Source organism: Mirounga angustirostris, unplaced genomic scaffold (genome assembly GCF_029215605.1).
Source record: "Mirounga angustirostris isolate CCGP_5_RB_7025 unplaced genomic scaffold, mMirAng1.0.hap1 SCAF_5, whole genome shotgun sequence".
NCBI lineage: Eukaryota > Metazoa > Chordata > Mammalia > Carnivora > Phocidae > Mirounga > Mirounga angustirostris.
The window spans coordinates 173,408,856-173,425,926 of NW_026991713.1; the positions used below are offsets into that span (position 1 = coordinate 173,408,856).

The window sequence follows — 17,071 nt, forward strand, 5'->3', positions numbered from 1 at the left end:
TTCCCCTGGCAAGACAAGCAAGGAAAGGGAAACAGCTTAGGATTGGCTAGTTTGATTAATTCCGGTGGGCTTTGGGTTACAGGTTACAACTGTCTCTCGTTGTCTGGCACCTGGCACAGGGTTGACTCAGGGCAGAGGAAATATTGGCGTGGTAGGTGAGAGTTAGATAAAGGAGGTGGTTTAGAGTATGGGCCCTGGATTGGTTAGTTTGCATAGGAAAGGCATGCTCCTAGGAATGCCCTTTGCTCTATCTAAGAATAGGCTAGCCTTGGGAGGGGCCATCTCTCCCCAGTCAGCCAGGCCACAAGTGCCTGAGCATCAAGAATGCAGAAAATTAAAAAAAAAAATAGTTAATACAATTGCCCTGTGATAAATGAATGCCAAATACATAAATACAGTATCTAAGAAAACACAGAACACTTTTATTTCTTTGTCTTGCCTTATTGAATGGGCTAGAACTGCCATCATAATAAATGGAGGTAGTGAGAGCAGATATCTTTGCCTTACTCCTGGTCTTGGGGGGAAAGCAGGAGCAAGGTGAGGTACCGTGGAGGGGGAAAGGTAGTGATGGATGTGGCCAATGAGGAAGGGAGAACAGAAACTTAGGAGAACTTGAGAAGATCTAAGGTGGTATTCACAAAATGTGGTCCACAGCTCATAGCCCTCATTCTGTCTCTGCTCCTGAGCAAGCACTTCTGACCCCTCCCCCATGGCCACCCTCTGGGCTAAAGAGCTGCATTTAGGCTCTGCCCATCTATGAATCATGAAACTCCAGGCCCTTCTCCCACCAGAAGCCCCCTCTGTGAGAGCCACAGCTCAAGGCTGATCAGTGGGCCCTCTCATTGCTGTTGGGAGAAGTGAGGATGAGCAAACCCAGAGAATATACACCATCTGTGAGCAGAAATCACACCTCACAATTCCAGGCATCATGGGGATCCAGCTGGGTCCAGGGGCCTGAATAGGACATGAAATGTTCAGCTTGCATCTAGGAAGACCATATGTGGGAACAGTGGGGCCCAAGGTACCTGGACAGCAGGTACTCTGCCAAAGTTTATCTAGTAAATGCGTATTTAGTAAACATGCGTATTTAGTAAACATGCCATGCTGCCCAACAGAATGGGCTGGGACACCCCCTAGGGGGGTCTAGCCCACTCCTTGGGTGGCCTGGCAAAGAGGAGACTGTCCAGCCAGGTCGCACAGCTAGTGAGACAAGGTGAGAGTGGAACTCAGGTGTCACCCCTCAGAAAGGGCAGGCTACCCTCTAGAGGAACTATCAAAAAGGCAGTTGGTCCCTTGTCCTGTCTTCTGTTCACCTTTCCAACTGTTCCTGATATAAGAAAGACTTTAGGATTTGAAGCCAAGGGCCAAGAAAGAATTCTTCAGACATCTTTGGTGCAAAAAGGTGATTTTATTAAAACATGGGGACAGGACCCATGGGCAGAAAGAGCTGCACCAGGGTCATGAGGAGTGGCCCATTATATACTTTCAAGTTGGGAGGGCATTAGGGATAGTGTAAGTCTCTAAGGAGTTTTGGAAGCAAGGTTTCCAGGACCTTAAGGGGGCTAGCTATTGTTGGAAAAAGGTCATTTATTACTGTCTAATAAAACCTTAGTCATGAGACCCTTCAGATGTATATCAGTGGGCCATATGCTTGGGGGGTGATTGCCACATGCATCTTGGGGGTTTAGAAATAAAGGAAATTTCTGAAGGAATTTTTATATGTTAAAGAAGACTTAAGGGTCCTGGGTGGGGGGTGGGGGGTTTGGGGGTGGATTGCCTTTTGCCCTTAGCAAAGTATTAATATCGAGGCAATTGAGTCCCGAGAGGAATGTCACTCTGCCTGTTTCAAAGACTTGTTGATGGGCTGTAGGTAGTAAGGAAATTTAATAATTTTTCTTCTGCCTTAGTTTCCCAATCATTACCATTCGCCTAAGCACCTTCCACAGCCCAGAGGAGTCCATGACATTAAGGCTGTTTCTTGATGGTGCTTCAGTTTCCTACTGATGAAAATACATCCACCACACAATGTTGTAAAGCCGAAAATGAGGCAGTGGATGTTTAGGACCTGGTTCAGATAAGGGGATCCCATGAAAATACAGAACTTCTCTTCTTGAGCCTGGGAGGAAGTGTAAGAAACACAGACACAGGGAAAGGGCAGGGGCTGCCTGGCTGGCCCAGGGAGAGGCGTGGGAAATAACTATGAGGTTTGAGGAAGAAACAAAAGGAGAAAGGAAGTCAGTCTGCTTGCTTCCATCTCCAGAAGACAAGGTCACTTCCTATGATGAAATCATGCTCTCCCACCTTCACCATCTACTCAGTAAGCCAATGCCAACCTCATCCGGGGGCGGGAGGGAGCCCAGCCTCCTACAACCTGCCCAGGGAGTCACCAAAAGTCCCAGCCCCACTCTCTCACCCCCACCCACCACCAGTCACAGGCTGGCAGTGCCCTCCATTGCAGATGGTCCAGGGACTGTCACCAGGATGACGCTACTGCTCTGGGCCTTATATCCCCCCTGGTCAAAGAAGGTCTGGATTAGCCAAGGCTCTCACAGCTGGGGAGGGAATCATCTAAGGAGCATTATAAAAATAGAGCCTCCTGAGAGTCACCCCCCAGAACTCTGCTCTTGGGAGCTGAGGCCCTGAGTTTTGTGGTGCAACCAGGCGGAAGCATCCAGAAGGAACCGAATGCTTTGTGGACTCAGTGAGGCTGGAGTTTGAGTCTTAGACCTATCACTGGAGAGTCATTCGACCTGGGGCAGGGCTTCTCTGAGCCTTGGTCTCCTCATCTAGAGTGGGGGACAGAAGGACCTGCAGATCCAGTCTTGCATCTTGGGGGTCAAGGCATGGCCTTCAGAAGGCCCACCTTCACCTCTTAACCCCAGGGAGGGTGTGAGACCCCACAAAAGGAGCTGATCAGGGCGGGGAAGGGGCCTGGAAGGCCTGGGTCCTGCACAGGACTGCCAGGGGCTGCTGAAGGGGAGCCCCTGCGGGGAGGGAGAAGGACCAAGAGCAAGCTAGGAGTCCCTGGTGCTGGGGCTGGAGGTCGAGGGCATCTGACCACCAGTGGATCCCTCCTCCTCCTCTCTAGGGGGCTGTAGCTGGGCAGAGACTCATGGCTGCCCGCCTTCTTGCTGCAAGAGCTGGAGCTGGTCCTGCCGCCGCCCCTTCACCTGGAAGGACAGACAGAGGCCAGGAGACACTCAGAGAGCCAATGAAAAGGAGAGCTAGAGAGACAAACACTGACTCCTAAGGAGGTAGAGGTGCTGGCAGTGGTCAGGAGTCCAGGCAGAAAGCAGAGGCCACACATGGCCAAGGTCAGAATCATGGCCGGCCCTCAGCATGAAGATAGAGGCTGGGGGCCTCTGTCGTGGCTCCCTGAGCTCTGACAACAAGGAAGCACTTTTGCAATATAGGAAAAGAAGAAACCAGATTGATAAAGGAAGTGCTGGTTACTCTGGGTGCTGGTGAGTTTGGGGAAGTTCTCTCACCCTCCCTTGCTCCTCTGAAGGGGCCTGATCCACGCTCTCCAGGTGCCTCTCGACTCCCCAAGGAGGCGCCCCCTAGGGCCTCCCCTGGCCTTGACAGAGCTGCTTGTCTTCTCCTCCCCTGGGAAGTGAGGCAATGGGTCTGTCCCTGCTGCTGTCTCTGCTGCTGTTGCCGACATGTCTGCAGGCTGGTGAGTGTCCGGGACACCCTGGCTCTGCCCCGAGGCCCAGCAAGTCCCCAGGAAGGGCTGAGGCTGGGCAGCTGGAGAAGGGGTCTGCCAGGGTCGCTGGCCAGGCCTCCCAGCCCCAGCAAGCGACGGGCTCGTCCCATAGTGCTAGTCAGCCCCAACCCTTCACCCTCCTCCCTACCCCAAGTCTGGCGAGGGGGACACCCAGGTGAGAGAGCCGGTCCTACCATCTGTCACACTACTGCCCGTGGTGAGGGTGTCAGAAGGTCTGGGGTTATCTTCTTCATCTCTCCCAGTGGCTTCAGAGTCTCTCCTCTCCCCCGTCCTGCAGGTAGCTCAGAAGAATGTGATTTAAATCCTGACTTTGGGATCGAGCAACCAGCTCACCTCTCAGCCCCCATGGGTGGCTCCGTCCATATCAATTTCTCCTTCTATTACTGCTGGGAGTTAGCCAACGATCCCAGAGTGAGTATAGCCTTGAGATGGAAACACTTCCATGGGGAGGCCATCTACAACAGTACTCAGCCTTTCATCCATGAGAAGTACAAGAACCGCATCTTCCTGAACTTGCCAGAGGGTCAGAAGTTTGGCTCCCTGCAGATATCGAACCTGCGGAAGGAGGATGAGCATATATACTTTTGCCGGGTCCAAGTGGAAACACTAAGAGACGGCACAAAGTTGTGGCAGTCCCTCCAGGGGACCAGACTCACCGTCACCCCCGGTGAGTCCAGCTGCCCCGGCAGCCACCACGCCCACCCTGCTGAGGCTCTTAAAGACCACGGTGCCCTTGTCCTCCAGGCCTGGCCCAGGCCTCAATCTTCCTGCTCGCCCCTTCTCTCAGACTCCTCTCCCCATACTCACCCCCTCCCTAGGCCTCTGCCAACTTTACTCTTTCTCCTCCATCTCCCCAGGCCTGGGTTGCCCTCCTTGACCATCCCCCTCACTGCCCCCTCCGGATCCAGGCCCCCCCAGGCCCCGGCCTCAGCACCTCCTGGGCTTCCCAGTTATCCTCCCTTCTTGCCCCAAGCTGGGGCTCCAGCCCTGCCTCCCTACCCTCCCCCCATGCCGTCCAGGTGGACTTGACTTCTTCAGGATGTGGGCTGCCTTCCCTTTGTCATGTGTCCGTGTGTGCAGCCCCAGCTAGCCCCGAGTCTTGCGTCTCCCCACAGCCATGGGCTCAGCCCAGCACACACAGCAGGTACCCAATGATGACCGAGAGCCCCGGTCCCCTGGCAACACCCCATTACCTGTTTTCCCAAAACCCCCACTTCCTCTCCTGCTCTGCTCCTCGGAACCCCGCCCACGATGCTCCCCGCCCCAGCCCCAGCCCTCCTCTCCTTTCCCATCTCCCTCTTCCCCGCCTCTGTCCTCTTTACCCTCCTTGCTCCCCCCATCCCTAGTCCCCACCTCTGCCTGTACTGTCCCCACTGTCCACTCTGATCTCACTGCTCCGTGCTGGCCCTCGAGAGGCACGTCTGCAGCAGAAATACGGCAGCTCCCGCTTACTGTGCACTGTGTAGGGTTGAACAACTTGGTATGCATCGCCCTAGTTAACCTTCCCCACGACCCCACAGTAACAGTAAGTACTGCTGTCGTCTTCCTGTTAGAGATATAGCGGGACCCTGAGGCTCCAAGATCCTAAACACTGACCTGCCCAAAGCCACAGCCTGGTGCAGGCAGGACTTGAACTCAGTTTAAGCCCAGAGCCTCCACTCTTAACCAGTAGTTGCTCAGCCTCACCAGCTGACCTGATCATATCGTTGTCTTGACCTATTGTTCACCCAATAATGGGATGTGTTACATTAATAGATCTTCCCGTGTTACTCAGCAGGCCGTGGGAACTTGAACCTAGGTTTGTCCCCAGAGCAGTGTGGGGAGAGCGTCTCTCTGAGGAGCAGGGACTGGAGGGTGTATTGTCTGCAGACAATTCCTTAAAAACTAAAAATCGTAGGTTTCCTTTTTACAATCACTTGCGCTGCCAATTCTGAGCAATGCATCACTGTTCCTGGTGGGAAGGACACTCTCTGTGTCCCCACCCTTGGTAACCACTGCCCCGTAGGACCACCATGCTGGTTTTAGAGCAAGTAGACAGCAGTGGCTCACAACCTGAATTAGGCAAGACAGCCTTGGATTTATATTTCGGGCACCTCTTCCATCTTCTCTTAAATGGCCTTTTTGGGGAGATTTTGGCTCTCCTCAGACCCCTCTTCCTCCTTCCCTAATCCTCCTAACTTTTCTCATTTCTCAGTTTCAGTCACATTTACTATGAGTTTTTCATCAATAAATTAATTTTTTCAATTAATACAATTAATTGGATATTCATACTGAGATTAAAAAAAAATACAGGAAAGTAACAAAAAGAAATGTGTTTACCCAAGGTAAGTACACTATGCAAAGACATCACCCCAAAGGAATGTTTGCAGCTAATAGAACTGATAAGTTTGTGGTTGGCTTAATAATGCTTTTTACATAGAGATGTTTTCCTTTTGTAGCCAAATCTCACTATATTCTCCTTTTTAAATTCCTCTTATTTTACAGCCCCAAATCCTGTATCCCACTAGGGGCTGAAAATATTTTAATTTCTTCTGATTTTTGTATGCTTTCTTTTGACAGTAAAACTCATTAATGTAGTGAGGATTTCTTTTGGTATATCGTGTGAGGTAAAGGACTAATTTGATCTTTACACCAAGAAACAAATCAATCGTTCCAACTGCATTCATGGAATTTTTTTTCTCTTCTCCATTGACTCATAGGCCTGGCCTTTTTGTAGGATAGCACCCACTTCTGGTCTGTCAGCTCTATTTCCCTGTTCTGTCTTTTCTCTTTTTTTTTTTTTTTTTAAAGATTTTATTTATTCATTTGACAGAGAGACAGCAAGAGAGGGAACACAAGCAGGGGGAGTGGGAGAGGGAGAAGCAGGCTTCCTGCTGAGCAGGGAGCCCGATGCGGGGCTCGATCCCAGGACCCTGGGATCATGACCTGAGCCGAAGGCAGACACTTAACCGATCGAGCCACCCAGGCGCCCCTCACCTATGGGTATTTTTTAAATCAGAATTGCATTAAACCTATAAAGCAGTTGATAGAATGGAAATCAGTGTAATGTCCAATCTTCCCACCCAGGAATGGCCCCTAATTTATATACCTCAGTAACCTTGGGAGTGTTCTTCTAAAGACCATGTAAATATCTCTCAAGATGCTTTCTCTAAATCCCTTATTTTTGTTTTTAATATGCAACATTATTTTTTTAAGATGTATATATTTACCTTAGAGAGAGAGAGCTGGGGGAGAGGGACAGAAAGAGAGGGAGGGAGAATACTAAGCAGACTCCAGAGCTGAGCACGGAGCCCAAAATTGGGCTTGATGCCATGACCCCCGAGATCACGACCTGAGCCGAAACCAAAAGTTTCCTTTTTACACCTAACCGACTGTGTCACCCAGGCACCCCTGCAACATTATTTTTTGGATGTTTATTTTTTATAATTTTCACTAGAAAATATTGCATAAATTCGGGCCAAGTGGTGGGTTATGTGCACGTTTACCTCCCCTTCCTACCAAGCCCTACTAAAATGACAGCAAAGGGAATTTTTTAAGACAAAAACCATAAGGACACGGGGCGCCTGGGTGGCTCGGTTGTTAAGTGTTTGCCTTCGGCTCAGGTCATGATCCCAGGGTCCTGGGATCAAGTCCTGCATTGGGCTCCCTGCCCAGCGGGAAGCCTGCTTCTCCCTCTCCCACCCCCCTGCTTGTTCCCTCTCTTGCTGTCTCTCTCTCTGTCAAAAAATAAATAAAATCTTAAAAAAAAAAATAACACCACAAGGACAAAAAATATGTGAGTCCTGTGGTCAAATACAATTTTGGGGAAGCTGGAAACACACAGACTAATGTACCTGGCCTAGGAGACCAGGGAAGCTTAGCTCTACTGCCTAAGTAATGCGGGCTTTTCATTACTTAAGCAGTGGGGAGACCCAGAAGAAAGGTGATTTTTAAATTGCTAAACCCCTTGATGGTTCAGGAAGGGCGACCCCAGAACCCCTGACAATGGGAGTGAAAGGGGGTCAGGAGATTCTTCTCTGAGAAATCTATCTGATGGGCCCCAAAAGGATCTAGATCCTAACAGATCCTACAGCTCACTAGCTGACAAGCACTTTCTCCCAGACCACACACACAGCTTCCAGTCAGCGTGGCTTTCTGCACACTGGCCGCCAAGGGGACAAGGACATGGGGTCTCAGCCTCACACAGAATCCTCCAGCCCCAAAGATTGACCCCTCGCCTGCTGTGCCTGGGATGCCTGAGGCTAGAAATTTAGTGATCCCTATTTTTGGCGATGAAATGAGGTTCTGAGGTCACAGCACTGATGGGAGGTAGAGTCAGCATTTAAGCTGGGTGATGTGGATTCATTACCCCCTCCCTGTGTGAGAGCTTCAGAGAGTTGCTCCCCACCCCTAATATTCCCCAAACTAGGGAACAAGGTGACAAGTTTCATCCAGAAACCTCCAGTCCTCCAGGGGAGAATCTGCTAAATTCTCATGTCTTCTCAGCTGCCAAGAGGACCACCGAGGGCCCCACCACCACTGCCCCCACCACCACTGGCCTCAGTGTCTTGGAAGGCCCTGGGAGCTCAGCGTCTTCACCCGTGAGTGTGGGAGCTGTGGTCATAGTGGCAGTGCCTGGTATTGTGATCAAAACTACAATTTTGGGACTGATACTCTACCTCAGGTGGAAGAGAAGCAAAGGTAAGTGGTTCTGGGCCACACCCACCACCAAGCTTCCCAACTGTGTTTCTCAGAACCACCAGCATCAGAATGATCCCAGGTGCTGGTTAAAAAATGCAGATCCCTGCTGGGCTTGAAGTCTGGGCTTGGGAATCTGCATTTTTAAAGGTCTCATCAAGTGGTGTCTGTGTGTGATCAAGTTTGAGAACCACTGCTCCAGACCAATCCCTCTCCACAAATTTGATCGTTTTCTAGTTTTTGTCTTTTGACTTAATCATTTCTCATCAACCCTCACCTTTTGGTTCATTTGGAGGGGAGGGTCGGCCCTGGGAAGAGTAAGGCGAGAACAGAAGGGACAGGAAGTTGGCTCAGCTCAGCAAGCTTTGGTTGAGGGCCTCTTTTCCAGGTCTGGCTTGTAGTTGGAGATGACAGACGTAAATAAAGCATAGGTCCTGCTTTCAAGGAACTCAGTGGTGGAGCGAGGGGAGATGGAGTGACTGCCTCATTTGGAAAGAGCTGTGGTAGGTTGGGAGAAAGGAGGGAATCAGGGAGGACTTCCCATAGGAAGTGACCCTGCAAAAAGTCTCAAAGAATATAAGAGAATTAGCCAGGCAAATGGTGAGGGTGGTGAGTAGGTGACTGTCCACGCAGGTGCAGGAAATCAGTGCAGGAACTCTAAGTAGCTCAGTGCTGTTGGGGAGGCTGGAGATGGGAGAAGAGAAGTTTGTAAATGACACCCAAGAGCCTCTGATCCCAGAGGCAACCTCAGCTCTGCCTTACAGATACATCAGTCTGTGGTGGAGGGGCCAGAGGTGGGCCAGGCGGGGCCAGTCTAATGCGGTGGTGGTGGATGGAGGGAGAGAGCCTGATCCTGGAACAGTTTAAGAAGGAAAACCAGTATGACTTGGTGATTGGACTGGTGTAGAGGTCAGGGAGTGGAAGAACTTGGGTGAGTGAGTCCATGGTGAACCACCAAGTAAATTAGAGAACACAGAAGGTCAAAGACCATGTTTGGGGGAGAACGATGGTTCTCTAGTTTGGGATATGTTAGAGATGCCTGTGTGGCATCTGAGTAGAGATGTTCATCAGAAATGTGGATATATGCACTTATAGCTCAAGAGGACAGGGCTAGAGGCATTCATTATTTAGACCCCAACACGCTCCAATATTGATTTGAAATTCCTCTGAAGAAAATTTTCAGTGAGAGGAGATTAGCCCCATCAGACATTAAAGCACAGAGGTGAAGAGCACAGACTCTGGACTGCCTGCAGTCCAATCCTGGCCGAGTAAACTCTGGTGCGATGATACTATTACTCTGTGCCTCAACTCACTCATCAGTAAAATGAGAAGAGTAATAATACTTACCCTGGGGGTTGTCGTGACAATTAAATGTAACGCATTGAGAATAGATCCTGGCACGGAATAAGGACCACATGAGCATTAGCACCTGCAAGTATTAAGCTGTAATAATTAAAATGATTCGATGCTGGGGTGCCTGGGTGGCTCAGTCATTGGGCGTCTGCTTCTCCCTTTCCCACTCCCTCTGCTTGTGTTCGCTCTCTCACTGTGTCTCTCTCTGTCAAACAAATAAATAAAATCTTTTTAAAAAAATGATTCGATGCTGTCATATTGAAACACAGATGAACCAATATATGAAAAGAGAAAAGCCTGAATATAGGCAGGATGAAACAGATCAAAATATATTCAGGAATTTAGTAGGTTAATAAGTAGCATTTCTAATCAATGGGGAAAGAGGAGTCATTCAATACGTGGTGCTGGAACAATTGAGCAGCCATCTGAGAAAATAATGTGATCTCATAATTTGCACCAAAATAAATTCCACAGAGATCAAAGAGTTAAAAGAGGGGGAAAATAACCCTAGTACTAGAGGAAAGCTTGTGAGACCATCTTATATCCATGGAGTGGAGATGGCCCCCCTAAGTATGACATAAAACCTAAAAGCCATGAATAAAAATATTGATAATGATATACAAATTGTTTCTAATTCTGCAGAGGAAAAATCACAGCAGTTGTCTCTAGAGTGAGGATGAGGGTCGGAGATGAAGAGCTGTGATAGTCATTGAGGGAATGGAAGATGGTGTTTCAGGATTCCACCCAGATGAGAAGCCAGTGCTCTGTAAAAGCATCTCTGCCCATGATCGTGTTTCCCCCTGCAGTATTCAACCATGCAGGTTTAGAAACTTCTAGAACTTGTTGGTTAGAAGTTATGTTCCTCTGCTGGCACCAGAGACCAAAATAACAGGGTTTACATAAGAGTTTCTTGTTTCCCCTCATATAAAAGGATGAGGAGGCAGATGGCAGAGGCCACTGTCCTCAGGCACTCAGGCTTCCATCTTCCTGCTCACTGTCCTGGCTACTGGCTTCTACCCTGAAGGTTGCCTCATGATCCAACATGGCTGCTCAGACTCCAGCCATTATTTCTGAATCCAGGCAGGAAACAGGAGGAAGGAAGAAAGGACAAAAAGACCACAACTTCCCCTTGAATCGTATTGGTGAGGATGTAGTCATATGTCCCACATCTATCAGGAGGGGAGCACACTGCCACCCCAAATAAAATCAAGGTTCTGTAACTGGGTAAGAAGAAATGAATGGACATTGGGTAAGCAAATAGCACCCCCACCATAGGCCACAGCCAGAATTAAAGATGTGTCAGCTAAGTGTGGCATAAGGACAGGGGAACAGGAGAGTTCAAGGAGCTCGTGAGAGGGGAGTGGAGAGTAGAGGATCAGCGGGAAGCTTGGACAGCCCGAAAGAAAGTGGATTATTAAGGCACGAGAGTTCATGGGGTCAACGCACAGGTATAGCAAGCAGGATGATGGTAAGAGAAAGCTGGAAGGAAAGAAAGTTGTAGCATAAAAATGATGCTGGCATTTAATATTTCAGAGTTCTCAGTCCCAGAGATTTAAAAAAAAAAAAAGAAAAAAAAGTCCAGGGTATGGTGGAGTAGAGGGCCCTGCCGTTTGGGGGACATAGGAGTCCTGTGTGTTCAGAGGGTTGTCTCCGTGCATGACAGGACCTCCCAGGATGGTGTTAGGTGGTGGAGGGGATGGCTGTGAAACAGAGGCCAATCCTTGGGAAATGTCGCAGAGAAATTCAGGAGGATGAGGAGGGAAGGGGGTGGTGGGGGGACTGGCGGGTTTCAGTGGCAGAGGGTGGAGGGGAACGGGCTGCAGCTCAGACCCAGGTCCCCGCCATGAGGTTCACAAGGCAGGAGAGAAATAGCCATCACTCCCCTTGCACTGTCTCACCCCGTTCTCCTTCCTTCTTGCCAGAATGAAGCCCAGGACAACAGCGGCATCCTCTACACCTCCCTCACTCTCTCTAGCTCCTCATCACCGGCAGCATCTCCCTGCATCCCTCCCAAGGAGAGCCCCCAGGAGGAGACCCTATATTCTCTCATAAAGGCCTGATGAGTGGGACTGAAGGACGACCTCCTTAGACTAAGCTGCCCAGCGGGTCACAGCTTCTGATAATAACCCCGGCCAGACACAGAAGACTCAGAAGTCAGCAGGTGTGGAAGGCCACCAAGGACCGCAGAAAAACAGAGCCATCTGCTCCAACTCCCTCTCTGCCTTCCCAGCCCTTGCCCACAAGAATAAAAGTACCTAGAATTTGCCGCAAGGCTCTAAGGAGAAAACTGATGGCACCTTCCACTTCTCTCTTTCCCTTCTCGCCAAAAATGAACTATAATAAAGAGCTCACACCTGAGATCCCTCCCCCAGTCCTGGAGTTCGGTGACTGCCTTGGGGCGGGGAACAGTAAACCCGGAACGCTGGTAGCCAGCCCAGAACCCAGGGTCTGCCCCTCCTCTACCCATTCTCCTTCCCCTCTGATCAGAACGAGCATGTGTCAAGTGCACCACCACATTAAGCATCTCCAACAAGCTGAGCCGGGACTGGACGCACTCACCCCCCCGGACGGCCTTCTCCCAGGACTCGGGTGTCCCCGCCTTCCCAGATCCCTATACTGTGCCGGCCTTCCATGGAACAGGGACCTGCCACAGGGAGCAGACAGGAGGGAGGGAAGCTGAAGGGAAGCATGTGGTTAGAGACCAATTGCGGAAAGCCGTAACCTGTTTTATTAACACAGAAACTGCACAGCTGGGACTTCAGCCAGGTGACCTGTAGCCGATGAACAAGCCCCACCCTTAGCAGCCTCTCAGGGACCCTCTGAGGGGCTCTCCCTGCTGCTGGCAGGGAAGGGGGTGAGAGAGCAGCAGGGAGGCAGGTGCACACAGCTATTCCTCGAAGAAGGCCAAGGTGAACTCCCCAGGGTCATCTCCACACCGCGGCCCCTCCAGCTGCTCCGGCTCTCTTCCAACATCTTCTAGGAGTTGCTCCAGGTCCAGGTCACTGGAGGTGTCATCGTCAGGGGGGACACTTCCAGCCTTCTTCCCCCCCCCCCCCCCCCAGGGGACAGACCCCGCGATGAGCTGGTGGGGTCAGGCCCTTGAGCACCATTCTAGCTTCTTTGTCCTCAGACAAGCTGGTTCCTGTGGCCTTGTTTTGGGGAGCTTCTTGTTATCCAGTCTGTTATGTTTTTCTTCCTCCTACAGCTTTGACACATCAGCTCTCATCCCACCCTGGGATCCGGGCCCCAAAGCCCTCTGGCAAGACACCTGGAGCTTCCTGTAGGAAGAGGTGAACAGGGAGGGCTTTGAGTAGTACCCTTGTGTTTGCAGAGTGAACAAGATACTGGAACTTCTCCAAGGCTGGGCAGGGACTGAAGTCCTGGGGAAGGAGTCAGAGCTGGGCCACAGGTAACAGATGCCCAGAGAAATCAGGAAAATAGCATGTATTTATTACATGGCGTTCACAGACAAAATACCAAGCTCTGAAGCATTCATAGAAGCATTTTTCTTAGTTTCTGCTCTCAAGGGGCACAGTGGGGAGGGGACATTTCCAGAAATAATGACCAACACCAGTCATACCTACTGCTAAGTGAATAATACAGAGAATGCATTACAAGAGTTTAAAGTAGGGGTGGAAAATTCAGAGGAGGCTTTTCTGTAGGAGGTGAGCTGAATTGAGCCTGGATGATTGGGATGGTACAGAAGAGGGAGGACAGCAGGAGAGCAGGCCTGTGGGAGAAGAAGGCAGGTGAGTCTGGCAGGCAGCAGGCAGTCCCAGCAGAGCTGAAGCAGTTTGTCTTAGGACTGGGAAAGAAAGTTTGTGTTATTTGTAGGCAATGTGGAGCCCCTGAATATTTGTGAGTAGAAGCATCTAACCATATGGGTCAAGTTTTCCCAAGAGGTTACACAAAAGGGAAGCTGGAAGAAACTTCTAAAAGTACAATCATTCTGGGCCCCACCCTCTAAGGCTGCTTTCCCACAATTCCCGTGGCCTTTCTAACGGGTCATTTCCACCAGTGTTTGTATCCACCCAGGACTCCTCTTGTTGCGAATGAAAGCAGAAAGCAGCTTAGGCAGCAAAGTGGGGGCTTAGCCCAGGTGACTGAAGGAAGAATGCAGAGATGGGTCTGGCTTTCAGAGAGCAAACTTGTCTGTCTCAGGATGTTTCTCTTAACTGCTCATTTCTGCCCCCTACTGTTCAGCTTCAGCCTCAGCCTCCACTTGACCCCAGAGCCCATGGGCTCTTCCCACAAGGTGGCAAATAACTTCTCCTCTCACGTCCGTTTTTAAAGTTTTTATTTAAATTCCAGTTAGCTAACATAACAGGGTAGTATTGGTTTCAGGTGTGCACATCGTGATATATGTGACTATAGTGATTCAACACTTCCGTACATCTCCCATGTCAGTCTTTCAGGAAAGAACTAGACTTTTTCCCACTAGCTCCAACAAAACCCCTAAGAATGCCCATCCTGGAGACATCAGTGTGGCCAAAGAGATGGGTTGCTCTAGATGACTAGACCTGAGTCGTGGGCAGAGGACCATATTCTGGAAAGTAAGTCAGGACTGGAGTTTTTATTTGTACAAGTTGAAAGTGCATAGTTCTAAATAACCCCCATCCACTCCTTTTTCATCCTCCCTACAGCCCTGAAGCTGTTGGATCTACATTCCACATATCAGATGGGGCCCCTGATGGCCCCGGAGACCACTCAGGGCACAGTGCTGCATTGGTGGGCCCACAGCTGGCCCCTGTACTCTCTCCACACACCAGTAACCTCCCAGCACTCTGTGGTCCAGAAGCTAGAAAATCTGGCCAAGGGCCCCCACACCATGGTAGTTCTGAGGCTGGGTCCCCATATTGCCACCTTCACTCCATTTATCTTTATCTGGTGACTGGCAGGGATCTGGGCAGCTGTGGCTGAATTGTTGGCCCGGAACTCTGCACTCTGTGGTCATCAAACTGGCCAACACCAACTACAAGTCTGTGCGTGGCAGCTACTGGTTCACCCTCTAGGTGAACCGGTTCCTCTGAGCTGCCTTTGGTGGACACCAGGGAAATAACCCCCAGTCAGGCCCTGCCTCATGGCATCCACCCAGGGTGGCTCATCATCTGCAGCAAAGTGGACTTGCTCCTTTCCTTCATCTGCCACACCTGAGTGCTTCTGCGGGTTCTGGGACTGTGTGGATGGAGGGCCTGGGACACAGTTGTGAAGAGGACCAGTGCCATAATAGGATTTCTAGGAAAAGAGCAGGTGCCACTGACTTCTCTTGCCTGGAAGACCACAATAGCTTCCTAACCAGTCCAGCTGATTCTATTCTTGCCCCACTCTGACCACTTCTCCTCTCAGAACAAGAGCAGTTACTTTAAATGAGACCAAGTCATTAGCCTCCTCAGAAGCCAAAGCTTTCCATCTCAGTATAAATCCAAACCCCTAACTGTGGTCCATGATGGCCTGGCTGAACTCTGCATCCTCATTTGTTGTCACTCTCCTCTGGCACTCTGCAGTCCAACCCCATGCTCTTCTTGCTGCTCAAGCAGGTCAAACCATCCTGCCTCAGGACCTTTATACCTGCTGTTCCTGTGCCTGGAATGCACATCTGCCAGATCCTCATATGGTTGGCTTTCTTCCCATTCAGTTCCCTGATTAAAAATGATCTCCTCAGAGGCTTTCCCTGACCACCTTAAATAAAAGAGGCCATCTTCCCATCCAGGCACTCTACCCCCATCTTTCCCTCCTTTTCTTTCATATCACTAAACACAATCTGTAATTATTTGGTTTACTATTATTAGTTGTCTTTCTGTCTCTGTAGAATGTAATCTCCATAAGGAACAGGGAGTTTGTCTAGCTTGCTCACTGTTGCATCCCCTTGAGCTAGGGCAGTGCTTGAATCATTGCAGGTGTTAAATATTCCTCAAACGAACAGATGGATGAAAGTCAGATGACTAAGGTCTTACTTCTATGCCCTGCACCTTCTCTCAGCAAGCCTCCATCTTATGAGAAATAAGCAATTGGCCAAAGTACCCCCCGTGTTGCAGTTGCTAGTTACCAAATCTGCATGATTATCACTATTAAGGATTCACATTTACATTAGGGCTTTATGATTTTCTCTGCAGTTTCCTATTTTTATTTTGGACGACCCTCCCAAGAACATTCTCCCATTCTACGGGGGCCCCAAGAGGTGGCACACGGCTGAGCCAGTCCTTGGTCCTAGTCTGGTTGCAGAACCAGTGATACAGATGACTGTCCTCGCTGGAAAACCAGCCTCTTGCAAGGGCTGGAAGCGATCACCCCTGACTCCTCTGACTCGGCTGACAGGGCGGTTCCTCTGGTCTTCTGGACGTCAGTTCCCTGGCTGAGGGGCTTCCCTGACCACCCTAAAGGGGGCTCCGTGACCAGGCACGACCACGTCCGCAGTGGCTAGGACCCTCTTCCGGCTCCTCTCCTGGGCCACTGGGTCTTCGCTCAGCGCTTGCCATGAGTCTTCGTCTCCGTTGCGTTCAAACACATCGCCCACCACCACCACGGTGCCCAGGGCCGTGCCCGCCACCACCACGCTCACGTCCCGCTGGCCCCCATGGCCCGGCGTGGCCCACACCTCGAGCCCCGGGCCCAGCTGCAGGGGCCGCTCCTCACCTAGCCCGTGGGGGAGGTAGCGGCCCCCGGGGAGGCAGAAGTCGTGCGAGACCAGCAAAGCCGCCCCGGGAAAAAGCCCCAGGTTCCCGATGTGATCCGAGTGTCCGTGGGTGCCCACCACCAGAGTCACGTCTCCGGGGGCCACGCCCTGCGCCGCCAGGGCCCCCAGGAGCGCCTCCCGAGCCCAGGGGCCCCCAGTGTCCACGAGGATGGGGCCACGGGCCACCTCCTCCAGGGCGGTCTTCGCCCCGCCGCCCTCGGGCGGGGACTCCCGGGTGCCGGAGGCCGAGCTCCAGGCCTGAGGCAGCACAAGCGTCACGGAGCCGTCGGCGCGTACCGCACCGTCGACCCCCTCGGGCTCCGCGTAGCCCTGCAGCAGGACCACCACGGAGTAAGGGTCGCCGCTCACTAGCAGAGGCGGCTCCCCGGGCAGCGGCTCGGTCCGCACCAGAGCGCTCATGGCAGGATCGGGACGGCTGGGGAAGGGAAATGGGGATGTGGGCGGCTGTCCAGTCCCTTCGGGTTCCCACGTGCGCCCTGCCTCCTCCAAAGTAGCACCTTCCGAGTCTGTTCTTTGCCACCCCCTTCGCGCCCTTAAGATGGTATCGCCCCAACGCCCTTCCGCAGATGGTATCGTCCAAGCTGCCCTGAGCCTGAACCCGCCAGTCCCTCAGGGTCTTC

The 17,071-nt window shown here is 51.2% G+C and overlaps 2 protein-coding genes across 2 annotated transcripts; one reads left to right on the plus strand and one right to left on the minus strand.

Moving 5' to 3' along the window:
* Nucleotides 1–1,791: 1,791 nt before the first annotated feature.
* On the plus strand, nucleotides 1,792–12,122 carry LOC123842560 (paired immunoglobulin-like type 2 receptor beta). Its single transcript, XM_064593247.1, has 4 exons — nucleotides 1,792–3,676; nucleotides 4,005–4,394; nucleotides 8,213–8,407; nucleotides 11,680–12,122. The coding sequence occupies exons 1-4, from the start codon at nucleotides 3,622–3,624 to the stop codon at nucleotides 11,682–11,684; spliced, it is 645 nt and encodes a 214-aa protein (XP_064449317.1). The 5' UTR covers nucleotides 1,792–3,621; the 3' UTR covers nucleotides 11,685–12,122.
* A 1,816-nt stretch (nucleotides 12,123–13,938) lies between these two features.
* On the minus strand, nucleotides 13,939–17,057 carry MBLAC1 (metallo-beta-lactamase domain containing 1). Its single transcript, XM_045875713.3, has one exon. It carries the CDS (start codon nucleotides 16,848–16,850, stop codon nucleotides 16,098–16,100), a length of 753 nt encoding a protein of 250 aa, XP_045731669.1. The 5' UTR covers nucleotides 16,851–17,057; the 3' UTR covers nucleotides 13,939–16,097.
* Between the last annotated feature and the right edge of the window lie 14 nt (nucleotides 17,058–17,071).

Bases quoted from the DNA above. Each gene is read 5' to 3' on its own strand.
- LOC123842560 (XM_064593247.1), top strand. From the start codon at position 3,622: ATGGGTCTGTCCCTGCTGCTGTCTCTGCTGCTGTTGCCGACATGTCTG. The intron at 3,677-4,004 runs GTGAGTGTCCGG...CCCGTCCTGCAG, and splicing joins GCCGACATGTCTGCAGGCTG to GTAGCTCAGAAGAATGTGAT. The intron at 4,395-8,212 runs GTGAGTCCAGCT...ATGTCTTCTCAG, and splicing joins CAGACTCACCGTCACCCCCG to CTGCCAAGAGGACCACCGAG.
- MBLAC1 (XM_045875713.3), bottom strand. From the start codon at position 16,850: ATGAGCGCTCTGGTGCGGACCGAGCCGCTGCCCGGGGAGCCGCCTCTG.